This window comes from Staurois parvus, unplaced genomic scaffold (assembly GCF_062004578.1).
Source record: "Staurois parvus isolate SC_StPar_1 unplaced genomic scaffold, SC_StPar_1.0 ptg000172l, whole genome shotgun sequence".
NCBI lineage: Eukaryota > Metazoa > Chordata > Amphibia > Anura > Ranidae > Staurois > Staurois parvus.
In genome coordinates this window covers 10224761-10252326 of record NW_028317968.1, presented here as the reverse complement: position 1 = coordinate 10252326, position 27566 = coordinate 10224761, and the positions used below count along the sequence as shown (strand labels likewise).

General features: G+C 40.3%; 1 protein-coding gene across 1 annotated transcript in view; it reads left to right on the top strand.

The window, feature by feature from the left end:
• RPS6KB1 (ribosomal protein S6 kinase B1) overlaps positions 1-27566 on the top strand; it is a 62768-nt gene that overhangs the window by 19178 nt on the left and 16024 nt on the right. Inside the window, exons 5-11 of the mRNA XM_089676651.1 lie at positions 6313-6460; positions 6607-6664; positions 14938-15038; positions 17212-17302; positions 20142-20232; positions 21525-21632; positions 22842-22904. Of these exons, the coding sequence (XP_089532777.1) occupies positions 6313-6460; positions 6607-6664; positions 14938-15038; positions 17212-17302; positions 20142-20232; positions 21525-21632; positions 22842-22904 (660 nt within the window). The remainder of the gene's footprint in view (positions 1-6312; positions 6461-6606; positions 6665-14937; positions 15039-17211; positions 17303-20141; positions 20233-21524; positions 21633-22841; positions 22905-27566) is intronic.

Below are 27566 nucleotides of genomic sequence, written 5' to 3'. Positions count from 1 at the left end.
TTTTTAAAGAACAAAATGTTTTTTAGAAAACATAGGGCAAGACATAGAAAATATGATAGGGAAAGTATCTAAGCTGAGCAATGAAACAACCTAATACACTGATAATATGAATAATTCCATAGGTAGCTTGAGAGGAAAAATTGAGAGACGGTGGAGCACCCAAGAAGAGATGAGGGGAAGGTGGGGAGAGGGGCAGAATGGGGAAAAAGGTGTATGAGAGATGAGTAAAGAGACCAAATGTACCAAATTGCAGAGAAGGTCCCATTGGCTGCATTTTCAGGCTTAAAGTGCTGATTTTTTTTTAACGTTTTGTCTTTAGTTATGCTTTAAAATGGTGTTAAATGAATCATTAGATGTGATGGCTGTATAAGTGTTTTTTTTTTTTTCTTTGGCTTTTTTCCCAAAACCTGGTGATCTGGCCAGTAACAACACCTGTATTAGTGAGACGCATCTCTGGATGAATGAGCACAGGAGGCACAGCAGACAGCATTGTGAGCCTGGGGGAGGGTAGTGTTGAAATGTATTTGCAGATTTACTGTAAATACACTAAACAAATTGAAGCCAAACTCCAGCTCCCACTTTATAATCGGTTACAGCAAACAGTTTTTCCTTTTGGGTTAAAGGTTTTGCATGAATAAATAAAAGCTGATCATTTTAATAACCCCTGCCAGTGTTAAGTGGTTTGACTTATCCTTGTAATAAATTCTGCTGGAGAGCTTGTGCTTTTGAAAAACAGACTTGCTTGTTGGATCACTAAATGAAGGTATCAGAAAGCTGAAAAAAGGAAATATGTTTGCTACCGCTTTAAAGCAGAGTTTAACCCGAAAGCAAACATTTATTATATTGCAGCTTAGTTTGTTTTATACTTTCTTTCCTTTATTTTCAGTCTGTTTTTCAGTAGAACAAGCTCTCTTGAAAAGTGTTGAGGCAAACCATTTACCACTGGCGTGTTTAGAATGATCAGCTTGTATTGATGTAAAACCTCTATCCCAAATGGAAACAGAAACTGTTGCTGTAACTGCAGTATGGGCTAGAGTTTGGTTTCAATTTGTTAGTGTATGTAAATCTTCTAATACATTTAACACTACCCTCCCTCCAGACTGACGGTGCTACTGTCAGTACTACAGTGCTGCGGGAGCACTGTAATACAGGAGAGGTGTTACTGGCCAGATCACCTGGCGAAAAGAGGTAAAAAAGGCTTAAAATACAGCCACCACATCTAAGGTTTGGTAAGCTGCAATACATAAAATTTTTGGTTTTAGGTTTAATACCCCTTTAAATCGTGGAGAAAATAGCATACTCAGAATGAAGGGCAGTTGTAGATTGGAGGGATATTATTATTATGCAGGATTTATATAGCGCCAACAGTTTGCTCAGTGCTTTACAATATAACAGGAGACAATACAGCAACAAAACAGTTCAATACAAGAGGGATTTGAGGGCCCTGCTCCTTGGAGTTTACAATCTAGGGATACATGAAGGAACAACATAGGGCAAGAGTCATTGGTAGGCAAGTGGATTGGTGGCTCAGGTTGAAATGGATCGAAGTTCTAGGAAAAGTATCAAAGGGTAATTTGCTTGCATCAATAAAGAAGCAGCAGGTGTAGTTGGGTGTGCCGGTGATTGATTTTTCTGGATGTTGATTAGGCCGAGGCTACACGGCATGTCTGCACAATCATTTTGGTTGGTGTGAACTATATCATCTTTCAGTGTGGTAAGTTGAAATGGATAGCCCCACTGATAAATGGTCTTTCTTTCTCTGAGGAGAGATGTTGGGGGGGTTGAAGCTTGAGACTCTTAAACAAGCTCTCTTCTATCACATTGATTAAGATCTGAAGAGAGCGGCCCTTGAAGGAGTAGGTTGGAGACTCTGTGTAGCTCGTATAATAATTTTAGTTTCCTAATATTGAAAACAAAGGTTAGTGGCCTTAAATTGTATTTTGTCATAGGGGTTAGTGCTGATGGCTCTTTATGGGCCTTGTCTATTCATCAAAGTTCCTCAGGGTTTATGGGAAACATTTCATTAGAGGTTTAGCAGGTACTGCTTATTGTCTGGTTAGCAGTCCTGATTGAGGACGCTGTAGATTCTGTTGATGCTCCTGATTTTTATAATCTTATTGGGGTAGTTGAACCTGGGTCGTTGTTGTGGAGGCGCAGATTTTCTTACTCCAGCTTCAATGGAAGGCATTGACAAGACCCCTAAGGTCTCCCTTACCCTCTACTGCAGCTAATCAAGCACAGCTCCTGCTTCATTAACTGCTTTCCTGACCACCGCAGCTGGGGAAAGACAGATCTGAACCCGGAAGGGTCGGATTGCTTGTCTCGTCCAGGTTCATTTGTCACAGAGGGAATCGGGGAACAGTTGTTCAGTTTTACTGCCCTTCACAGTCCCGTAAAAGTGATCCGGGCAGCACTGCAGATGCTTTATTCACTTTTACTGAAAGACCAGTCATTGTAAGCTTGTTTTAACCAAGGCCATCAATACGGCCTACAAAGGCAAGTGGATAAATTATCAGCATTTCACCTTAACTGAAAGGATATACAGTGGATATAAAAAGTCTACACACCCCTGATAAAATGTCAGGTTTCTGTGATGTAAAAAAATTAGACACAGATAAATCATTTCAGAATTTTATTCCAACTTTAATGTAACCTATAAACTGTACAATTCAGTTGAACAACAAATCTTTTAGGTGGAGGGAAGTAAAAATAAAAATAAAATATGGTTGCATAAGTGTGCACAGCCTTAAACTAATACATTGTTGAAGCACCTTTTGATTTTATTACAGCACTCCGTCTTTTTGGGTATGAGTCTATCAGCATGGCACATCTTGACTTGGCAATATTTGCCCACTCTTCCTTGCAAAAACACTCTAAATCTGTCAGATTGCGAGGGCATCGCCTGTTCACAGCCCTCTTCAGATCACCCCACAGATTTTTGATTGGATTCAGGTCTGGGCTCTGGCTGGGTTTTTTTCAAAACTTTAATCTTCTTCTGGTGAAGTCATTCCTTTGTTTTGGATGTATGCTTTGGGTTGTTGTCATGCTGAAAGATGAAGTTCCTCTTCATGTACAGCTTTGTAGCAGAAGCCTGAAGGTTTTGTGCCAATATTGACTAATATTTGGAACTGTTCATAATCCCCTCCACCATGACTAAGGCCCCAGTTCCAGCTGAAGAAAAACAGCCCCACAGCATGATGCTGCCACCAACATGCTTCACTGTGGGTATGGTGTTCTTTTGGTGATGTGCAGTGTTGTTTTTGCGTCAAACATATCTTTTGGAATTATGGCCAAAAGGTTCAACCTTGGTTTCATCAGACCATAACATATTTTCCCACATGTTTTTGGGAGAATTCAGGTGTGTTTTTGCAAAACTTAGCCGGGCTTGGATATTTTTGTTATGAAAAGGCTTCCATCTTGCCACTCCCCCATAGCCCAGACATATGAAGAATACCGGAGATTTTTGTCACGTGTACCACACAGCCAGTACTTGCCAGATATTCCTGCAGCTCATTAATGTTGCTGTAGGCCTGGCAGCCTCCCAGACCAGTTTTCTTCTGGTCTTTCCATCAATTTTGGAGGGACGTCCAGTTCTTGGTAATGTCACATTTGTGCCATATTTTCTCCACTTGATGATGACTGTGTTCACTGTGTTCCATGGTATATCTAATGTCTTGGAAATACTTTTGTACCCTTCTCCTGACTGATACCTTTTAACAGTGAGATCCCTCTGATGTTGTGGGAGCTCTCTGTGGACCATGGCTTTTGCTGTAGGATGCAACTAAGAAAATGTCAGGAAAGACCTACTAGAACAGCTGAACTTTATTTGGGGTTAATCAGAGGCACTTTAAATGATGGCAGGTGTGTACTGACTCCTATTTAACATGATCTTGAATGTGATTGCTTAATTCTAAACACAGCTACAACCCCAGTTATGAGAGGGTGTGCACACTTATGCAACCACATTATTTTAGTTTTATTCCCCCCACCCCCCCTTAAAGCTTTCAGTTTGTTTTTCAATTGAGTGGTACAGTTTATATGTTACATGAAAGGTGGAAAAAGTTCTGAAATTATTTATCTTTGTCATTTTTTTTACATCATAGAAACCTGACATTTTAACGGGTGTGTAGACTTTTTATATACACTGTATAATGCAATTAATGTGATGATAAAGTTTTTTGAAAGATATTTTTCATGCTTCCCCTTGGTGCTGCCAAGTGTTTATTTCCTTTCAAATTAGCAGGCCTTTTGAATGCTAGCACCAATATTTAGTTTAGAAAGGCTCTGTTTCCTAGCTGTGGCCCCATGGCACCCTCCTTTAGTATGTACTTCCATGATCGGCATACAAGATGATGTGCTGATGTTGCCTGTACTGCCACAGACAACCTGATAAAAGGATAGGGAAGAAAAGCCCAAGAGTCCCTTCTCTGGTTGAAGTGAAGAGGGTCTTGCGGCTGGCCCTTTAGAATGACACTGGTACAATGAGACATGTAGTTCTGAAGAATGAATTGCAGTTAAGAGTATATTACAAGAAAAGGAAGGGAAAAGTAAAATTAACAAATCATACAAATATGAACAAATATTAAGTACATTAATAACAGCACTTTGATTTTGTCCATTAAACAGAATCTAAGATATTGTGAATAAGGCTTTGCATGTACCACAATATAACTAGCGAGTGATCAGAACATCTTCACCATTCAGGAGTTATGTATAAATGAAAGCCACACACAGCTCAGCAACAGTCCATCAGTACTGAGGCTGCATGTTACCAGCCTTTGAAGATATGTGGGGCACTGTTCAGTTATTAACATCAGAAAAATTACAGATATCATGAGTCCTCTGTACCACTGTGCCCAACAAACAGGTAATGGCTACTTACATTTGTCTATGTAGTCTATCATAAAAATTATGATCTTTAATGTCATCCTCCTTTCTTGTCAACGTTCATTGCGCAAGTTGTCCAATTCCGGGTCTTTACACTTCAAGAATGTAGACACCTTTTCCCATTTGCTGAGGAATATCTGCAGTCACCTATTTAGAAACCGGATACTTTTTCTTGTAATTTATCATTACACATACAGACTCCTGGTTAAAGAAAAAAGATGAAAATCAGGGACTACTTTTTTAAAATAAGATGCTGGCTCTGAAGTGGTCATTCTTATTCTGGTTTCACTACCAGGGAGTCACTAGTCAAATGTGCTAGGTTAGAGTTACTGATAATGAGATGGGACCCTGTATTTTTAGTCTGGCAGCTCACTTGTTTCTTTATTTACGGGTTCACTTAAAGGAAAATTGTAGAGCTACAAAATAGTCTAAGTCTGCAACGCCTTTCTAACAGACACTTACAATCAAATTTAGCTTTGCTTCCACAGCCTGCATGCTGTAGCTCATGTAATCAGTACATTGCTTTGCCCATAAACTGTAGACAGGTTGATGGGGTAATAACCCAGGCTTCCTGTCGTGTTGTATGAACAAGCCCGAGGCAGAGTACACCCACATATCTGCATCATGTGGCTCAGCCAATGCTGCTAATAGGAGTGATGGACATGAACAGCGTGCAGGCAGATACTGATGTAGTTACAAAGTCCTTATGTACTGTTGGCAAGGTAGTTGATAACCTTGTGTTTACAAGGCTATTGACCAGCATAGGTATCTTTCTGCTCATAGTCACAGGATTTTAACCTATTGGAACACTAAACTATTAGATTTCTTTTTGTGTGGCAGGATTTCGTTTACATTGATTTTCATCTGCCTGTGTAAATGCTTATTGCATTACCACTCACACACACACTCACGCTCACACTCTCACACACTCACACACTCACACACACATTTTTTTTTTTTTAAATCACTTTTCTCTCCTTTTTTTTTTTTTTTTTTTTTTTTCCATCTTTTGCTGCATATCTGTGGTGCTGATCTCTTGCCACCTCTTTGCAGTTTACATGTATGCACAGTGATGGCTGCATGGCATTTTCACATGGTGTAAAGATTGGACCATGTCTGTACAATGTGTGCTGCAATGGCTATACAGTCTTAATAAGAAACCTGTGGGACAGTTTAACAGTGCAGGAGAAAGTGACAGAGTTTTGTCACCTCATTACTGGATGTGCCTGAACAAGAATACTTCATGGCTGGGGCACCAAGTATTCTTTGACTGAAAGTACAAGAATTAAAAACATTGGAAATTAAAATTAGATAGGCTTTGCTTTCATATTTCAGTTTGACTATCTACCATTTAAATAATTTAGGTATTCCAGTATATACAGGTTTCAGGAGTTTGTATTAATATTTTTTTTTCCCTTTCTCCAGGCTATGATTGTAAGAAATGCAAAAGACACGGCACACACAAAAGCTGAGCGGAATATCTTAGAAGAAGTAAAACATCCTTTCATTGTGGACTTGATCTATGCCTTTCAAACTGGTGGAAAACTCTACCTCATTCTGGAGTATCTTAGCGGTTAGTTTTTCAAATAGTCCAGCTCATAGATAACTGTTTCTGTTCTTTGTTTTTACATTGTCAGTATATTGCTTTGTTTGCCCATTTCCCCAACAATCGTTCAGACTTATGCTGAATATTATAATAAATGACTGTGTTGAACTCAGGTGGGGAGCTCTTCATGCAGCTGGAAAGGGAAGGAATATTTATGGAAGATACAGCTTGGTGAGTAAAGTACAGTGGATTGTAAATTTTTTTTTTTTGGTTTTCTTTAATCAGGTTTCTGAAATAATCGCTCATGGCACAGAAATAGGTTAAGGGTTGGGTACAGCTATAAAGATGGAAAGTACTGAGAAGTATAAGACCGTGAAAGAGAAGGACACGGCTGTCTGGGTTACAGGTTATTAACAAAACCACATTCTGAGCTTCAGGCTCCATTCATACTAGTTGGATTTCCGATGTAACTTGAGTCACAAAATCGCATGACAATGGAAATCCTATTGTTTTCAGTGGTGATCACATCAGTGCAACTCGGCACTGCACAATTTTGGAAAAGATTTGTGCATTATGGTGCAATTCCAGCATGATTTTGATCACATGGAATTTGCAGACCTTTGTAAAGTAGCAGTACATAATCACACTGGAAGTCGGATCACAGCAGTGTGAACCTAGCCTTAAAGTTTAGATGTATCAGTATTTTGTTAACTGTGGCTGTGGTACCTCGTTTGTGTGGATGGAGAAATGTTTGTTTTTTTTATGTTTCTGGTTTCTTTTTCACTGGCTGACTGAAAAAAAACAGTGTATGGCCAGTGTTTCTCAGAAAGTGAAGAGTATGACTTTGCAATGACTATAATCGGTTATTAAATAGACTACATTTGTACATCACAGATATAAATCAAAAATCTTAAATTCATCAAAGAAACATATAAAAAAAAAGCATGTGTAGAAAATTTAATCCAAAAAAGCATGTGAAAATGGCAAATAACTTACTGTATAAAGTTAATATATTTGTTTATATTTTTTTTCAATAATATGTGACAAGTTCCTGGATCTAAATAAAAATTCATATAAAAGTGTCCCAAGCATAAAAAGAAACAATTAGTGTCTTTCATCCACCAGTAAAGTGCCATAAGTACTGATATGCAAAATTGTCTTCTCAGTCCCTTATCAACACCTTGTAACCTTCAGCTTAAACACACTGGGAACTCGCCCACAAATTATTTCAATCTCTATTAATAAAACAGCACACAATTTGCAGCTTCATATGTCACTATTTGCCCAGTCTTCACAATACCCAGCAATCCAGCAAAATGTTTTCATCCTAGTAGGTCTCAAATTTTCTTCAGTGTAGAAAGGGTTGTTACTTTCCATCGTACAAGGGGTTAATCCAGCACACTCCCATATCACATATAGTGTTAAATCCTTAGGTTAATTTCCCACATTGACAATACATTACACTTGCATTAATATGTGTCTACCCAATATCAATGATAAAACGCCTATATACATAGAACAGCACTGTTGGCTTGAGCCGCAAACCCAAGCTGTGAGAGGACAGGCTAGGCCGGTTTATGTCACTCCAGATAAGCCCTGCCATTAAGCTTCTCTCTGAACCTGTTCATAAATGCTTGTTGCAATTACATGTTCTTATAAGAAACATATAAAAATAATTTTTTAAGGTGTACTTTGAATAGTAACTCATAACAAACATAGTGGGGGGTTTTCAAATTTGATTGTATAAGTGGAAAACATAACCTAAAATATAATGTGGAGGACCTAAACAAACGAATATAAAAATATTCATGATGTCTCAAAACATGATGAAAATAACTGCTGTCCTGTTAATGTTTTGCATCCTCAGTTTGTAAGTGGTGAGAAGTGTCTGACTATAACAGAAAAGTGAATCTAAACTCTCAAACAAAAATGTGTGTATGTATATATGTGTATATGTATGTGTGTGTGTATATGTATGTGTGTGTGTATATGTATGTATGTGTGTGTGTGTATATGTATGTGTGTGTATGTATGTGTGTGTGTGTATATATATATATATATATATATATATATATATATATATATATATATATATATATATATATATATATATATTTAATTTTTTTTTTTTTTTGAGGTGAGTGCATTTGCTCTCTTTTTTAGTCTTTGCTTTTTTTACCTAGGAAGTCCAATGAACAACACACTTCCTGACTGAGTGGCTACGCTCACTCAGTCTCTGTATCTGTAGAGGTAGTCATGGCTGCCATTCAGGCTGAGTATTAAACATGTTTTCCTCTTTTCTTTTCAATTGATTTTCATTGGGCTTTGCAGTGTTAAAAGACAAATAGGGCAAGGTCAAGTGTTGCATAACAAAGACCTGACACAGCGGGATTTATTCAAGCAAATAGAATAAACATTGAGCACATTAACTGTTCTAAATATAAACCTAGTATTTATACGTTGGAAGATGGGCAAGGGGGTAGGTTGTTTGGGTACCCATAGCCCCCTGATGGTGTCTTCCACACAGCATCCAACAAATCACAATTGTAATGTGTCTATCAAAGGTAGGTGGCAGGTAATGCTTAAAGTGGTTGTAAATCCTTACATATAGCCAGTTAAGTCACTGGACTCAGGTGATACACATGGATAAAACAAATCATCCTCCGTAAGTTGTACCTGTCTATCTACAGCCATCTTTCCCCTACAGCCATTCATAGTGCAGAATTTGCATACGTTCTCTTACTTGTGAAAAAGACAAGGCAGGGAGCTGAAGTTACATCCATGAGGAGAGCTCTGAGAGCTGATTTGGAGGGAAGGGACACTCCTGCACACAGGAACAGAGCCGAGACTGTCAATCTGCTGAAAGTTTCTCCTCTGTCACCATTTTTCTCTTGGTATCAGGAAAACCTGTCAGAAGTGACTTGTGTTTATAGCAAAGAAACGAAGCAGCAGACACCAATAACACTTAGTTTGGGGTGAGAGATTTCCAAGATTTAGCAATGACTTGTTGGGTCACGATGAAGGTAAATTTTAGACCTTGAAACGGATTGTTGGAGATGGCCCCATATTTTTTTTTTCTTTTTGTTAAGCAATGCTTTACAGGACTCGAAGGGTGGTTGGTGATCTAGGATAATTGCTATGTATTTTTATAATTTGGACAAAGGGTGTGTGGGTTCAGCTGGGCAGTACCACCAAACATTCATTAAAGGTTCCAGATTTTGGGCATCTGCCGAAGCACACAGGGAAAATCTTGGTTAATCTTGATTAATGAATTACACATAAAACTAGGTGTTTTGACTGTATGTATAAATAGCAGTCTGTAGTCATTAGCCCCAGTTTTGTTGCACTATATATCAGATCAGAGCATAGAGTGCAGCTAGGAATGTCGTAAACAATTCTTATTCACAGAAACTGCCTTCGAAAACAGTTGACATAAAAATATGTAAAAAGGTTTAGCAAATGACATGGCTTTATTTCTTTAACCACTAGGGGACCACCCACAGTACATATACTGCTACAGGGCGGCCCCTGTGCACAGGATCACGTATATATACGTGATCCTGCATTCCGGGGTAGGGGGCGCATGCCCGCCGTGCCCGCGGCACCGATTGCGGCTGCGAACGTCAATCATCGGGTCCCGGCTGGTGATTACCCGCCGGAGCTCGGCGATTGCCGGCAATCACTGACAGGGAGGAAGGCTGCGTTGTTTTCAATAGAGCTCTATTCCCTGTCAGCTTTCAGCTCACTGTTCCGGGATCGCTGGTCACCGCCTTCCGGGACAGTGTGTAATAGAGAAGCACACACCCCAGCCCCCTAGTAAAACAATCCCCTCACATAGTTAACCCTTTGTCTCCAGAAGTTAACTCCCTTCCTCCCCAGTGCCATTTGTACAGTGTCAGTGTTTTTTTTCTGCACTGATCACTGTATTGGTGTCACTGGGGATGTCAGTGACCCCAAGTTAGTTCCCCCCCCATCACCCTCCCCCCAGTGTCAGAATGTCCGCCGCGGTCCCGCCGTAAGTCGCTGATTACCGCTATTAGTATAAAAAAAATTAAATATCCAGTATCTATACCGCCATTTGTAGACGCTATAACTTTCATGTAAACCAATTAATTTACACATATTGGGATTTGTTTTGAGCAGACATGTCGCAGAATACATTTTGGCCGAAATGTATGACTAAATTTGATTTTAAATTTTTTTTACTGGATATGTTTTATAGCAAAAAGTCCAAAATATTGTTCTTTTTCTCAAAATTGTCGGCCTTTTTTTTTTATAGCGCAAAAAATAAAAACCGCACATGCGATCAAAAACCACCAAAAGAGAGCCCAATTTGTGGGGGCAAAAAAGATGTAAATTTAATTTTGGTGCAGCATTGCATGACCGTGCAATTGTCAGTTTAAAGTAACGCAGCGCCGTAACACAAACCACTTATGTAACCGCTTCCTGACCGCCCTATAGTAGAAATACTGCTACAGGACAGCACAGGTGTGCAAAATCACATATATACACAGGTGATTCGCGGCCCCTCCCAGATGGCGTCAGATTGCAAGTCAGTACACCAATAATCACATTTAACCCCTTGATTGCCAGGAAGACGCTCATGTACAATAAACCTTCATTGCTAGTATAGTGTCTGAACGGATCAATATCTTTGATCAGCACTATACCAGCATTTACAATAGTATAGCGTCCCCAAAAACGCAGCATTAGTGGGATCAGCCCCTGCATTTAGCCCCTACGCTTATCCCCCCCCCCTTCTCCCCCAGCAATTGCAGTGTCAGTAGGCCTGATCTCGGTTAGCACTTGCCGGTAAATTTTGATGACTCTCGTATGCAGCAGAGTGCCAGTACTAGCGCCACACTACCTTTTGGTGAACTGGCGAGTACCAGCGGTCTAGTACATCCTGGTCTTTCACATACCTCTTAGAATCAGGCCCTCCTAACCCTCTTGTATTGAACTGTATTGTTGCTGCATTGTCTCACGTTATATTGTAAAGCGCTGAGCAAACTGTTGGCGCTATATAAATCCTGTATAATAATAATCATAATACCAGCACTGCAGTATCACTTGGTGACGTGGCGAGTCCCATAAGTGCAATAAAAGCTGGTGAGGTGGCGAGCACAGATATTGTCCCACAACCACCACACAAGTCCATAGAGCTCTTAGTATCCTTCCGATTGGCAACACACAAATTCTGCAGCACCCGTACTTCCCTCATTCACTGCCCAGTGAAATAGCAAATTTAACTCCTCCCCTTGATTTTTTTGGAGCTGTTGTTCACGAAGATCTGTATGCATTGATTATGGATCAAAGCATTTTATATGCACAACAATGTATCGCCGCCAACCCAAATTCAAACCTTGCCAGACCATTCACATGGAAAGCCATTACGGTTTTCAAATTTATATGTTTTTGGTGCCTAACCCTCAACATGGGCATTACTAAAAAAAAAAAAATGAATTGCGGTTGTATTGATCCACAGACCCGATTCATCATATGCCGTGTTCTCTGCTGCCATGGCCAGGCATAGATATGAGAGTATAATGTGTTTTATGCATTTCAGCGACAATACACTCTGTCGTCCTTGAGGTGACCCTGAATTTGACCGGCTACACATTCAGCCCCTTGTAAAAAATTTGCAGATGTCTATACTCCCCAGCAAAAAATCTGCGTTGATGAGTCCCTGATTAATTTTTCTGGCCGCCCTGCATTCAAACAATTTCTCCCCAGCAAGCGTGCCAGATATGGGGTCAAGATGTAGAAGACCTGTGAGAGGACAACAGGCTATACTTATAAGTTTCGGATTTACGAGGGAAAAGATAGTCACATGGAGCCCCTTGGATGCCCAGACTACATGGGGAGTAGTGGCAAGATAGTTTTGGACTTTGTGCCATCCTTTTTCCATATGGGGTACTACTTATACGTGGACAATTTTTATTCAAGCGTTCCACTATTTAAACATTTGTACAATTTTGGAATTGGCGCTTGTGGCAATGTGTGACCTAATGTGTGCCCACCATTAGAAGTGGGTGGATGCAGGGCGGTATATTCTAATGGTGGGCATACCACAAATTTTTTATTTTTTTGGGGGCAGAGATTTCTTCTCTTTTTTTTCATTCAGCCCACAGGCTGCATACAAAAAAAAAACATGGTATATATACCCAATATCTATTTACTCGGCATACCATCATTTTTATACTTTACCAAATAACTGGCCAATATATTGTGTTTTTGTGCATTAAAAGTAAAAATCGTGTATTTTTTTAAAAAAAGATTGCGTTTGAAAAATTGCTGTGCGAGTACTATGTGACAGAAAAAATTGCAGCACCCACTATTATTTTTATATTTATTATTCACTAGGGTGTTTGCTTTAAAAAAATATATAATGTTTGGGGTTTAAATTAATTTCCTAGAAAAAAATACAGATTTTTTTTTTTTCATGTGAACAAAAAGTGTCAGAAAAGGCTTAGTCTTAAGGTGGTTAGAAGAGTGAATGATGTGTGGCATAAACTTCTAATGCTGGGCATAAAATACCCCTACCCCCCAAAAAGACCCCTTTCTGGAAAGTAGACACCCCAAACTATTTGCTGAGAGGAATGTTGAATCAACAGAAGAATGTCATCTTCCAAAAACTTGTGGTAAAAAAATAAACAAAAAAAGTAGTTTTTTGCACAGAATTGTCACTTAAATGATTTATTGCTCACACATGCCATGGGTATATGTGGAATTACTCCCCAAAATACATTCTGCTACTTCTCCCAAGTATGGGGGTACCACATGTGAGAGACGTTTTGGCAGTCTAGCCAAGTACAGGACTCCAAAATCCAATAAACACCTTCAGGCTTTTAAAGGGCTTTATTTCCTCATTACACTTCCTGACTACCTATCACAGTTTCGGAGGCCCTGAAATGCCAGGATAGCACCAAACCCCCTCAAATAACCACTTTTTGGAAAGTAGACACCCCAAGGAATTTGATAAGAAGCATAGTGAGTATTTTGCAGATCTCGTTTGTTGCCACAAGTTTTTGGAAAATGAAGAAAAACAAAAACCTTTTTTCTTTTCTTTTTTTATATATTTCAAAAGCTTGTGAGAAAATTGAGATCTGCAAAATACCCACTAATCCTCTTTTTAAATTCCTTGGGGTGTCTACTTTCCAAAAAGGGGTCATTTGGGGGGTTGGTGCTATCCTGGCATTTCAGGGCCTTCGAAACTGTGATAGGTAGTGAGGAAGTGAAATGAGGAAGTTACGCACCTTCAGGCTTTCATAGTGGTCACTGGATTTCAGGCTCCTGTACGTGGATAGGCTCCCAAAAAGTCTCACATGTGGTATCCCCATACTCTGTAGAAGTAGCAGAATGTATTTTAGGGTGTAATTCCACATATACCCATGGCTTGTGTGAGAAATATATCATTTAAATGACAACTTTGTGTAAAAAAAAAAAAAAAAAAAAAAAATGTTTTGTAATTTTCCGAAAACGTGTGGAAAAATAATAACTCTTCCATGGACTCAATATGCCTCTCAGCAGATAGCTTATGGTGTCTACTTTCCGAAAAGGGGTCATTTGGGGGTGTTTGTACTATCCTGGTATTTTAGCACCTCAAGAAATGTGATGAACAGTCAGAAAGGAAAAGCTGTGTAAATTCCATTATCTATCCCATAGTTTGTAGATGCTATAACTTTCACACAAAGCAATAAATATACACGAATTGAGATTTTTTTTAACCAAAAACATTTAGCAGAATACATTTTGGCCTACATTTATGACGAAATTTTAGTTTTTTTGGATATTTTTTTTATGACAAAAATTAAAAAATATAGTTTTTAATAAAAAAAATAATAATTTTTTTGTTTATAGCATCAAAAATAAAAAGCGCACAGGTGATCAAATACCACCAAGCTCTATTTGTGTGAAAAAAAGGACATAAGTTTCATTTATGTACCCTATTGTATGACTGCGCAGTTGTCAGTTGCAATGGTGTATAGCAAAAAAATGGCGTAAATTGCAGTATCTATCCCATAGTTTGTAGATGCTATAACTTTCACACAAAGCAATCAATATACACTTATTGGGATTTTTTTTACCAAAAACATATAGCAGAATACATTTTGATCTAAATTTATAACTAACTTTGAGTTTATTATTTATTTTTTATAGCCGAAAGTAAAAAATATTGTTTTTTTTCAAAATTTTCAGTCTTTTTTTGTTTATAGCGCGAAAAATAAAAAGCGCACAGGTGTTCAAATACCACCAAAAGAAAGCTCTATTTGTGTGAAAAAAATGACATAGATTTAGTTTGGGTACAGAATTGCATGACTGCGCAATTATCAGTTTAATTAGTGCAGTGCCGAGTAGCAAAAAGAGGCCTGGTCATTAAGAGGGGTAAATCCTCAGGAGGGCAAGTGGTTAATGTCACCAAAACAAAAACATTTACCATGTCTAATTGTTAGATTTTCACAAACCTTGGCTTTTTACATTAATGATTTTATATTTATTTTCAGCTTTTACTTGGCTGAGATCTCAATGGCTTTGGGACATTTGCATCAAAAAGGAATAATATATCGTGATCTGAAACCAGAGAACATCATGCTAAATCATCAAGGTGGAAACACAGTAAACTGCACTTGTTTTCTTTTACAGCAATATAATGTCATATTTGGCTTATCCTCATTAAAGGATAAGTTCACCTTTACATAAAAAAATATTAAATGCACAGGAGCCTGTAACACATTGCACCCACGTTCAGCAGACTGTCTGCTCGTACATCCGATATGGGCATGCAGTTACATTCTTGACAGGAATAATTCATGGACTACCAGAGCCCTCAACAGTGCCCTGGTAATTCATTGAGAACTACAAGCCAACAGCCTGCTGCATCTGTAACATGTTACACAAAGTGAACTTGCCCTTTAAAATATGACTAAAGGCAAACTAGATAGATAGATTGTAAGCTCTAAGGAGCAGGGCCCTCCTATCCCTCTTGTATTGAACTGTATTGTTGCTGTATTTTCTCCCGTTATATTGTAAAGCGCTGAGCAAACTGTTGGCGCTATATAAATTCTGTATAATATAAATATATATATATATATAACACCTGTCAATTTTTTTTTTTTTTCGCTTGACATCAGAACACTAATAGAGGGGTAATCTAATGGGGACACTAGTTCTGGTGAGACTTCGGGATTCCCTCAGCTTGAAGGTATTTTCTCTCACTTGTTTTGGCTATGGGACAGGAAGTGAAGGGAAATCTTCCCAATCGGACACGGGTGGCAAAAAAAAAAAAGACTGGGATTATAACCCTCCTTTATCCAAATTGAAAAAATGTTTGCCTTTAGATACACTTTAAAGCAGAATAGCAGCCCGTGTGAATGTGAGACTAATGTTTTTGTGGTGGTAATTGTTATGTCTCATTGCCTAACTAGATATGATTAAGCTGGGCCATACACCGCACTATGGCACCACCTGGTTCAACAAGATTCAATTAAAAAATTCAAGGAGCAGGATGGGAAATTATTGACCAAACTGTGACTGCATCCTTTTAGATGCAGTCACTGTTTGGATGTTGAAATAGCCATGGGTGCTGCAACTTTCTGAATGCAGTATCTGGAAGGAGAGATTCAGCTATCCACCCTGTTAGGTGTGGCTGGAGGAATTTGTTAGATTTCTTTTTTGGCCCACAGACTGAACAAGAAAAATTATGCGTTTATAGTTATAATTAGACTAATAATGTATCTGTATATGGTACTAGCAAGAAATAGGGTTTTATTTTTCTTTTGTCCGTGTAAGAGCACACTGGGTTCACACTGATGCAGTGCGGGAGTTGATGCGAATCCAGTGCGTTTCCCGCACCACTTTGCAATCTCATGGCGTTCATGCAATCTGGTGCAGGTGACAATGTTAAATTAATGACATGCCGAAACAGAATGCAAAATGCAATGCAATTGCCAGAATTCACATTGCATGGGTGAGAAGACCCATACAATGAGGTTCAGGTGCGGGTAAAAAAGGGTTCAGCACCTTTTTTTGGTGTGGATGCGATACGATTTGAGCCATACAAAATGTATGTCTCAAATTGCACCGCACAGATATTGCATGTAATTCTCACAGGAATGCAGTGCGATTCCTGTGCGAATTACATACGGTATCCCGTACTACATTAGTGTGAACCCAGTCTAAAACTGTGTTTTATGCTCTTTTTTTCATGGGTTACAAATTTAGGTATTGACCTGTAATTTAGTGATGAATGCTTGTCCGTTCTTTCACCAACTGTTTTAGTTTTTTTGAATTTGCCATGATTGAGGCCTACTATAGGTGGATTTGCTAAAGCTGGGCAACTCAGAATCTGGTGCACCTGTGCATGGTAGCTAATCGGCTTCTACCCTCAGCTTGTTCAATTAAGCTTTGGCAATAAAACCTGGAAGCTGGTTGGTTTCTATGTCGAAGTGCACCTAATTTTGAATAGTGTTTTTTTTGTTTTTTTACTGCTTTTTCTCTGGAATTCTTTTCAGCTTCTCCAAATTTTTAAAAATATACATTGAGTTTTGAGTAATACAAGTATGCATTAACTGTTGTTCAAAGATATTAATGCATGTCTGGTAAAAATGTCAGCTGCCTTTTAATGTACGTTTTTAGTGGTTTCTAAAAAATTCAAAGCAGTTACTTTCTCTGTTCTGTTTTTTGGCAGCATTTATAGTTTAACTGTTTTTGTTTCTGCTACAAGTAGTTTCTGTGTTTTTTTTTTTAATTTTTTTTTTGTTTTTGTTTTTCTTTTGTAGGGCATGTGAAATTAACAGACTTTGGCCTTTGTAAGGAATCCATTCATGATGGCACAGTCACTCATACTTTTTGTGGGACAATTGAGTACATGTGAGTCAAGCTTTGAGTTTTTTAATGTTGCTGCATTGCATATTTCAGAGGTTAAAACTTGAAAACCTAAAGTGGAACTTCACTCAAAAGGGCAAGTTCTGCTTTTCCTCCTCTCCCTCTCCTATATTGTGGGGCCGGGGGCAACCTGATTTTTACAGGTTCCCACTTCCACTCCCAACAGCCTAGGCCGGGTGTCGGCAACCCGCGGCTCCGGAGCCGCATGCGGCTCTTTTTCACCTTTCCTGCGGCTCCGGAGCACACTGCCCACCAGGTGACAGGCAATAGGGTCGGCAAGCCGCGGCTCTTTTAATGCAGATCTCCTGTGTGCCGGGCGCCCGCTGGCAAACATTGGCTGTCAGGATGTAGGCGGGGCAGCCCGGATGTAGGCGGGGCAGCGTGACGAACTTCTCTCCTCTCACAGTCCGCCCTGAAGACCAGAACGGCGCGGGAACCCAGCAAGAGGAACGCGCGGAGCAAAGGTAAGTGAATTCACACAATATGGGGAATGAATTACTATGGGGGATGAATTACTATAGGGGGGTTTAATTACTATAGGGGGGATGAATTACTACGGGGGATGAATTACTATATGGGGGATGAATTACTATAGGGGGGATGAATTACTATAGGGGGGATGAATTACTATGGGGGATGAATTACTATAGGGGGGATGAATTACTATAGGGGGGATGAATTACTATAGGGGGGATGAATTACTATGGGGGATGAATTACTATATGGGGGATGAATTACTATATGGGGGATGAATTACTATATGGGGGATGAATTACTATATGGGGGACGAATTACTATGGGGGACGAATTACTATGGGGGACGAATTACTATGGGGGACGAATTACTATGGGGGACGAATTACTACGGGGGACGAATTACTATAGGGGGGATGAATTACTATAGGGGGGATGAATTACTATAGGGGGGATGAATTACTATGGGGGATGAATTACTATAGGGGGGATGAATTACTATGGGGGATGAATTACTATATGGGGGAATGAATTACTATGGGGGATGAATTACTATATGAGGGATGAATTACTATAGGGGGGATGAATTACTATAGGGGGGATGAATTACTATATGGGGGATGAATTACTATGGGGGATGAATTACTATGGGGGATGAATTACTATGGGGGACGAATTACTATGGGGGACGAATTACTACGGGGGATGAATTACTATAGGGGGGATGAATTACTATAGGGGGGATGAATTACTATGGGGGATGAATTACTATATGGGGGATGAATTACTATATGAGGGATGAATTACTATAGGGGGGATGAATTACTATAGGGGGGATGAATTACTATAGGGGGGATGAATTACTATAGGGGGGATGAATTACTATGGGGGATGAATTACTATATGGGGGATGAATTACTATATGGGGGATGAATTACTATAGGGGGGATGAATTACTATAGGGGGGATGAATTACTATAGGGGGGATGAATTACTATAGGGGGGATGAATTACTATAGGGGGGATGAATTACTATAGGGGGGATGAATTACTATAGGGGGGATGAATTACTATAGGGGGGATGAATTACTATGGGGGATGAATTACTATATGGGGGATGAATTACTATATGGGGGATGAATTACTATATGGGGGATGAATTACTATATGGGGGATGTATTTTCAGTTTTAAAAATGTTTCTCTCAAAATAAATTTCAATCGTGGTTTTGGCGAGATTTGGCTCAGTCGAAAAAAAAGGTTGCCCACCACTGACCTAAGGCTATGATTGTGATTATGACGATACACTGTGGCCCTGATTAACCCTTTGCTTACTGGGCCCTTAAACCCCCTTCATGACCAGAGCGTTTTTTGCAATATATGCAGTGTCGGATTTGTTTTAAATGTTGCAATGGTTTTGCGGCTCCCAGTCTTTTTTTCCCTCTCGGAAACGGGTCCAAGTGGCTCTTTATGTCTTAAAGGTTGCAGACCCCTGGCCTAGGCGATCTGAGCAGAAGTCCGGCCCTTGCCTCCTTCCTCGCAGCCTCTTGGGGGACATGGCACAGGTGCCAGGAGACTGGAGGGACCATTCGTGTGGGGTGCAGCGGGCAGCCTTTTGTTAAGCCACTGGGAGTCAGCTGCCCACAGTTAAGATGCCGAAGACTGGCAAAGAGTCAGGTAGGGTGAGGACATTGCTGGATCCTGGGACAGGTAAGTGTGTGGGTTTTTTTTTTTTTTTTTTAAAGTCAGCAGCTACAGGACTGTACATTTTTGTATACAGGGTGAAGATCCCCTTTAAAAACTTTAAAGGTACATACTGTATAAATCATCTACATCAGTAATTAAAACATAAATCCCTTAAAAGAAAAAAAACAATTTTTTTTTTCCACTGGCTTTTTTTTTTTTTTTTTTCTTCTCTCCCCGGGTGACAAAATTTACATATTTGTAGTGCTTTGTCCCATCTTCCTACACGCTTTCTAAGCTGAGGTACCAGAGAATCTTGTCAGTGTGAATATAGATAACACATGACAACCTGACATGGGTTCACCATTTATCATTCACTTTATGTAAAACTTAAAAAGGGAAAACCTTTTTGGCATTAGATATGCTTTAAGTGAACTGTTGCAACATTAGATACTTCTGGGAGCCAGGTTATATACTTTTTGGCTGATACATAGGGGTCTATTTATAAATGTATTCACACAGCTTTCAAGTTTTTTACTCACCCAAGAATTATACATTTTTCTAACCTAGATTCATTTGGACTCTTATATGAAAATTCAAAATAAACTCCATAGTGTTTGCAGTCTATGAAGTTTTGGTTTTCTCTTTTTTTTTTTATGTTGTTTTTAGGGCTCCTGAAATTTTAATGAGAAGTGGACATAATCGAGCAGTTGATTGGTGGAGTTTGGGAGCCCTCATGTATGACATGCTAACTGGAGCAGTAGGTTTATTTTCTTGTTCATAACTGATTTTCTGTGCTTTTTATTTCATTATTCTAGTTTAAAATGCTAATAAATTCGGGTAGTTAAAACATTTTCATTATCTAAATTTTGTCAAAGATTTGGCACAGTAAATATCTGTTAATTTTAACCACTTGCCCTCTGTCCTATAGAAGAAATATCGGTACAGGGTGGCAGGGCAGCTCAAAATCACATGTATGTATATGTGTGTGTATGTATATATATATATATATATATATATATATATATATATATATATATTTATATATATATATATATATGTGTGTGTATATACACACACGCGCGCGTTTTGCATTTCCGAGTAGGGCACGTGCGCTGCCCTACCTGTGCCACTATTGGCGGCTAGAAATATCAATCACTGGGTCCCAGCCGATACTCGGCGATCGAGGAAAGCTGACAGGAGAGAGGCCTGTATTAAAACAACACCGGTCTCTCGCCTGTAAGCATGGACATGCTATTTTGTATCTCTGCATAGCAGAGAGCTACAAAACAGCATGCCTCCCTAGTAAAACACTGCACACTGTTAACCCTTTTATTGCACCTGATGTTTGCCCCTTCCTGCCCAGTGTTATTAGCTCAGTGTCAGTGCTTTTTATTAGCAGTGTCAGAATGCCCACCCCCCTCCACCACAGTCCTGCTACAAGTTGCTGATCACTGCCATTAGTAGTATAAAAAAAAAAATTCCAGTAAATATACCACGATTTGTAGACGCTATAACTTTCACGTAAACCAATTAATTTACACGTATTAGGATTTTTTACCGCCAACATGTAGCAGAATACATTTTGGCCTAAATTTATGAAGAAATGTTATTTTCTATTGGATATGTTTTACAGTAAAAAGTAAAAATTATTTTTGTTTTGTTTGTTTTTTTTGTCGGTCTTTTGTTTATAGCGCAAAAACTAAAAAACCGCACAGGTGATCAAATACCACCGAAAGAAAGCTCTATTTGTGGGGGGAAAAAATTACATAAATTTCATTTATGTACAGTGTTGACCCTGCAATTGTCAGTTAAAGTAACGCAGTGCCGTATCGCAAATAGTGGTCTGGTCGGGGGGGGGGGGGGGGGGTAAATCTTCTGGAGGGCAAGTGGTTAATCTTCTGTATTTTGAATTCATTTCCAAGGAATGTTCAACTATTACTTATACAAAATTAATATGGTTGTGTAGTTTCAGAATTTAATTTTGCCTTAAAAAAAATGTAAGAATTGTTTTTGTATTTTTTTGTATTTTTTTTCTTCTTGTTTTTGCAGCCACCTTTTACTGGTGAAAACAGAAAAAAGACCATTGACAAAATCCTAAAGTGTAAACTAAACTTACCCCCCTACCTCACACAAGAAGCCAGGGATTTACTTAAAAAGGTATGTAGCCAAAGCTGTTGGAAACCTACACTAGCCTTCTTTGAGTATAAGCAGAGTGTCACTCAATCTGTGTAGCTACCCTAGAACTTCAAACTGTCCTCACTAATATAAATTGTGAACCTGGAAACTATACTAGATTATACATGAGATTCTGAAGCTCCTTTCTAACCCCTGGTCCTTCCTTCTTGTACCTATCAATATTTGTCCAGCCCCTTCCCTGTTTTCCTATTTTTATTTTCTCTGTTTCACTTTCTTCTTTTTCCTTTTTGATCTGTGACCAAAAAGGATGCAGAAACACTTCCCCCTTTCCTATAGCTGCACATGTAGACCACAAAGGATGCGGAACCACTGCCCCCTTTCCTATAGCTGCACATGTAGACCACAAAGGATGCGGAACCACTGCCCCCTTTCCTATAGCTGCACATGTAGACCACAAAGGATGCGGAACCACTGCCCCCTTTCCTATAGCTGCACATGTAGACCACAAAGGATGCAGAAACACTTCCCCCTTTCCTATAGCTGCACATGTAGACCACAAAGGATGCGGAACCACTGCCCCCTTTCCTATAGCTGCACATGTAGACCACAAAGGATGCGGAACCACTGCCCCCTTTCCTATAGCTGCACATGTAGACCACAAAGGATGCGGAACCACTGCCCCCTTTCCTATAGCTGCACATGTAGACCACAAAGGATGTGGAACCACTGCCCCCTTTCCTATAGCTGCATATGTAGATAACCATTACACAGATACAGCTGTTAAGCACTGATACAGCAGTCACCTCAGCCAAATATCTTGCACCACAAACATTCTTGGGGGAGTTGAGAGGAGATGAACATAAAAGCAACATGTTGTGTGGGCAGATTTTAAAGTACAAAAAACTTGTTTATTTGCATGTTTCAGCAGTTGTATATGATAAAAGAGAGCAACTGTAGAGCATGATATGTGTTCTTTAAAGTCAAATCAATAAAAATGTATTGAACAGGAAAAGGCGTGTAGCTGTGTGGTTGGTCTACCGACTTATTCAGTAAGACAATGTTGGAGCAGCGTAAATCCATAGCAGCCAGCCCTTTTTTTTTTTTTATTTGGGGGCGCATTTCGATTACTATAAAAGACAGCACTCTTCTTCCCACTATTACTTTTATATAAGCCTTTTTAATTAATAAGTTTGTGGCATAGATGTGTGTTCGTTTTCATTCTTTCCTCAGCTGCTAAAAAGAAATGCTGCCTCTCGTCTTGGAGCAGGAGCTGCAGATGCTGGGGATGTACAGGTAAGTTTAACACTGTCCCTTTCTCTCTAATATTTGATTAAAGCAGTATTAAACTCAAAACCAAAAATGGAATATATTGTGGCTGCATTAGTTTTCTTTTTTTAGACTTCTTTTCTTCTGTCTGTTTTCACCTGGTGATCTGGCCAGTAACACACTTCTGTATTAGATCCCCCTCTCTGGATGAATAAGCATAGCGGGCACCTTCAAACAGCAGCATTGTCAGTTGTGGGGGTTGGCTGTACTAGGAGATTTAAATACACTATTAAATTGAAGCCAAAGAAATGCAGTTCAACTGCACATTTTTGCTGCCCCCCAACCACAAGTCCAAACAAGGCCTAGCTGGCCAGATCACCAAATGAAAATAGAATAAAGCCTAGAAAAGAAAACGAATGCAGCCGTCACATCTAGGAAATGTAATAATTTTAATACTGCTGTATTGTAAAATTGCTAGCTTGTGTTCACTTTAGTCTGCCATATTTACTTGTCACATTTTCATGCTTTGTGTCTGTGTTCACTTGTTTCTGCGTTATAAGGTAACATACATGAAGATTTTTGTCTGCAGCTGCTTTGAAAACTGAAGTGTCAGCTTGGATTGCACATGGTCAGAAAACCTTGCTTTCCAAGTTACTTGTCCTGCCTATTACTTTCCTGTGCTAAATACGGTATTGAAAACAGAAGTTCTTTGCTCTACCTCATAAACCCATCTCTCTTTCTGGTTTTAAATGTATACATGATATCGCTCAGCATTGTTTTCATATAGAAAATAACTACATAACCCGACTACTAGACAGAAGTTGTTACTTTTCCCTAAAGGTATAGTTCACCTTTACCAAAAAACTGTCTATGCAAATAAGGGGAGTAGATAAAAACAAATTGTGCAGCTTTGACCAGAGTATGATAATGCCCTTGCTATAGGTGTAGAGCATTTACGTACCTCATGAAGCCTGGCTGAAAAACGTAGATTGCATATCCCTGTCCTGGTTTGTTGCTTGGACGTTGCTAACAGACTCACAGCTGTTACTGTGTATTCCCACCATCAAAGGAGCGAGCTCTCAAATGCTGAGTTCAGAGCCTCAGCAGAGCGAAAAGGTGGACTGGGTCTGCTGGCCCTGCAGCTATTGACATGGTGAGTGCCTTTGCTTATATTGGAGCAATATGGAAGTCCCTCATGCAGGGTCTTTGTACTGGGGAGTTTGCAATGATTTTTCCCTATGAGGCAACATTGTGGTGACAGAGTGCATAAAGGGTGTTCCGGTGCAGGTGTGTGCATTTTCAGCTGGCCCTGTGCCCCACAGTAACATGTACATGCTGTTTTTTTGAGCTACTCAGAGTTGGAATCCTGTCCAATCTCACCAAAACTTAAGGGAGCTTAGCCCCATTCTACCTTCAAACCCTGCACATAGCAGTCACTGGTTTTGCAACCCACAGCAAGTATTGAGACATCTACAGGTATTGACTGCCACATGTTATGGCTTCAGCTAATACTCCTCTCAGCTGGCCACTCCATCTGGGGTTCATAGGACTATTTAACCCTCAGGAAGCCATGGCCTTGTGCAGGCTATGTGGTGGGGGGGAATGGGATGGGCTCCCAAATTCCAACAGGGTAAGCTCTCTTTACAGATGATCCCTGCAATAACTTTGCAAAGAGACAGATTAACTTTGAAATGCTGCTCTTATCTGGTATTTCCTCTGTTCTGGAGGCACAGTCCTCCATTTAATTTGTGTCAAGGGAGGAATTCTTTGCAGCCATATCTGGACAGCGTAGTCATTCTCTAGGTCAGTGGTGGGCAACCTTTTTTTTTCAACTGAGCCAAATCTCGCCAAAACCACGATTGAAATTTATTTTGAGAGCCACATTTTTAAAACTGAAAATACATAGGATACACTGTTTTTAGTTTCAATAAGTTTTTATAGCAATTCATCCCCCATATAGTAATTCATCCCCCATATAGTAATTCATCCCCCCTATAGTAATTCATCCCCCCTATAGTAATTCATCCCCCATATTAATTCATCCCCCATAGTACTATTCCCCCCCAAGTAGTAAGCCAAGTCCCCCCTGTGTCAATTCACTTACCTTTGCTCCGCGCGTTCTTCTCACCGTGTTCCCGCGTCATTCCGGTCTTCAGGGCGGACTGTGAGAGGAGCCTAGCTCCTCTCACGTTCGTCACGCTGCCCCGCCTACATACATCCTGACAGCCAATCACTGGCTATCAGGATGTGAGTGGCAGCGAGACTGGCCAATCATTGCATTTGAGCGCGCTGCCCTGGCTGTTTTTTTTTTTTTTGGATCACGCTCCGCGGGCCGGATTAAAAGGTTCCCCCGGGCCGTATTTTGCCCATTGCTGGGCTAGCTGCAGAGTCCTGACTTTTGGGGCGGCCGCCCGAGAGGAGGCAGAAGTGCCGCATTAAAGTGTGTAAAGAGCCGCATGTGGCTCGCGAGCCGCGGCTTGCCGACCACTGCTCTAGGTTGTCACTGGCTTATAATGCCCGAGATATAAACGTGGGTGTCCTCCTTCCCCTCTACCTTTTGAGGAAGAATGAAGCGTCAAAGAAAATGTTGCAGTAAGAGGTAGAAGCTGGGGAGGACTGTTAATCCTCCGTCTGGTTCCTCCCAGGATCCAGGGCTGTCTCAGGCATATAATACCACTGTAAGCTTCCTGACAAAGTTTGGCACACTGACAGGCTGCCACTCTCGGATTTGTCTGGTTTTGGATCTTTGCAGTTGCCAAAAAATCATTAGTCTTTTTTTCCCAGTGCACCCTAATTCATAGGAAGTGATGTCGGCCAATTCTGCTTACCAGAAGAAAGTGTTTTCACCAAAAAGCAGTTTGCTCATCAGTACTCCGTGGAGGACTGTATAAGAAAAGGAAGTTCTCCGGCTCTGGACCCAGCTATTTTATGCTTGAGTAGGACCCTGATGGTTCCATTGGATGGGGTCCTGGTCTTTAAATATGCCTTGGATAAGAGGTTAGTGACCTCCCTATAAGGCATCCTATCAGGTAGTAGTGGCTCTGCAGCCTGTGATGGGGGTTTGCCAAGCCCTTAAAGCCTGTTCTTTGTTTCAGAGAATCGGGCCCTGACGATCCTCCCATTTTCCAGCTCTTGAAAAACTTTGTAGGAGCATTAAGTTTGCCTAGATGGGAAGGATCCTATGTCTCAATGTTAGTCGGCAGAACTTCTCTGGAAGAATCGGCTCATGGCAGGCCCTTGAGGGCAAAAGCTTTTTTGGACCATCTTAGGATGCCTCCTTCCAGCAGGTGACTTTGGGCAAAAGAATGTTATTACCCCAAAAGAATAAGGAGAAGGTGATGATGCTTTCAGAGTTCTAGAGGAGTTTCTTTTGTAAGCAAACCAGCCTTGAGCTCTTAAGCAGAATCCCCCATCCCAGTTTTCTAAGAAAAACCCAGACCCCAAATCCACCTCACAATGAAGGGGTGTCAACACTTATGCTAGTTTGGGGAAGTCTGTTGACATTCATGACTCGGGTAGTCAGAGGTTTGCAGTGCTGTTTTCTAGAGGCCAGCAAACTGAAGTTTCACTGATTTTTATGTATCTTTGGATCCACAAAGAGTGGTTTTCTTTTCAGCCTTGGAAAGACTGCTGTCGCAAGTGGTCATTGCACTTGTTGGGTCATGCATGAAGGTGCTGGGGAAGATGGTAGTTGCCTTTGATGCAGTTCACTTTGATGTCACATTTCACTCCACAGCCCTGCAGCTCAATATCCTGTCTGCCTCTGACTCCCAAGACTAGGTCAGCTCTGAGATGGTGAATATCCATGCAGATGCTGGGCACCAGGAAACCTTTCAGATGAATTGGATGGTCTTGATGACAGATGCTATCCTGCACCATTTATCAGCTATCAAGGAAGGACTAGCTGTTGTGCAGGGCCTGATCTTATCTTGGGCAGAACTTCATTTTCGGGCAGAACTTCATTTTCGGGCCTTCTGTGCTGTGCGTGTTCCAGGTGTGGAACAGTAAGCAAACTTTTTCAGCATTCGGTAGCTGAATCGGGGAGAATGGGCTCTTCACCCAGAGGTGTTCGTAGAGATTGTCTGCGCTGGGGGATGCCAGATGTGGATCTCTTTACATCCAGATTCAGAAATAAAGTGGACATGTGTGTCCCTAACCAGGTATCGTCAGATGTTTGTAGTTTGATTCCCCTTGTGACTCCTTTGGGATCAGGTTTTCCTAAGTTATGCCTTTCTTCCACTTCAGCTTCTTCCTCATCGCTTGTTGCGCAGGATAAGGGTGTAGGGGATTTTGGTGAATCTGGTCACACTGGCTTGGACAAGAAAAAGTGTTCTGCCAACATCATAAATCTCTCTTTAGACGAGCTTTGGATTCTTCCAGTTTGGCCAGATTTGCTTTTGCAGGGTTTGATTTTCCATCCTGTTTTAGAGTTACTGGCTAGTGATGGCATGTGTGTTGCAGCCTAAGCCCTGACGCACAGAGGTGTTTTTTGATCTTGTATTTCCTACCCTCCTTTAAGGCTAGAAAGGCAACCACCAGGAAGGTATACCATTACACATGTAAGGCTTATTTCTCCTGGTGTGAGGCTTTTGATTTTCATCCCCAACAGTACATTGTGGGGCACATCTTTGCTTTTCCCCAGTCTGACTGTGAAATGTCCTTGCTGTTCAATCAAGTGGCTGATATTTG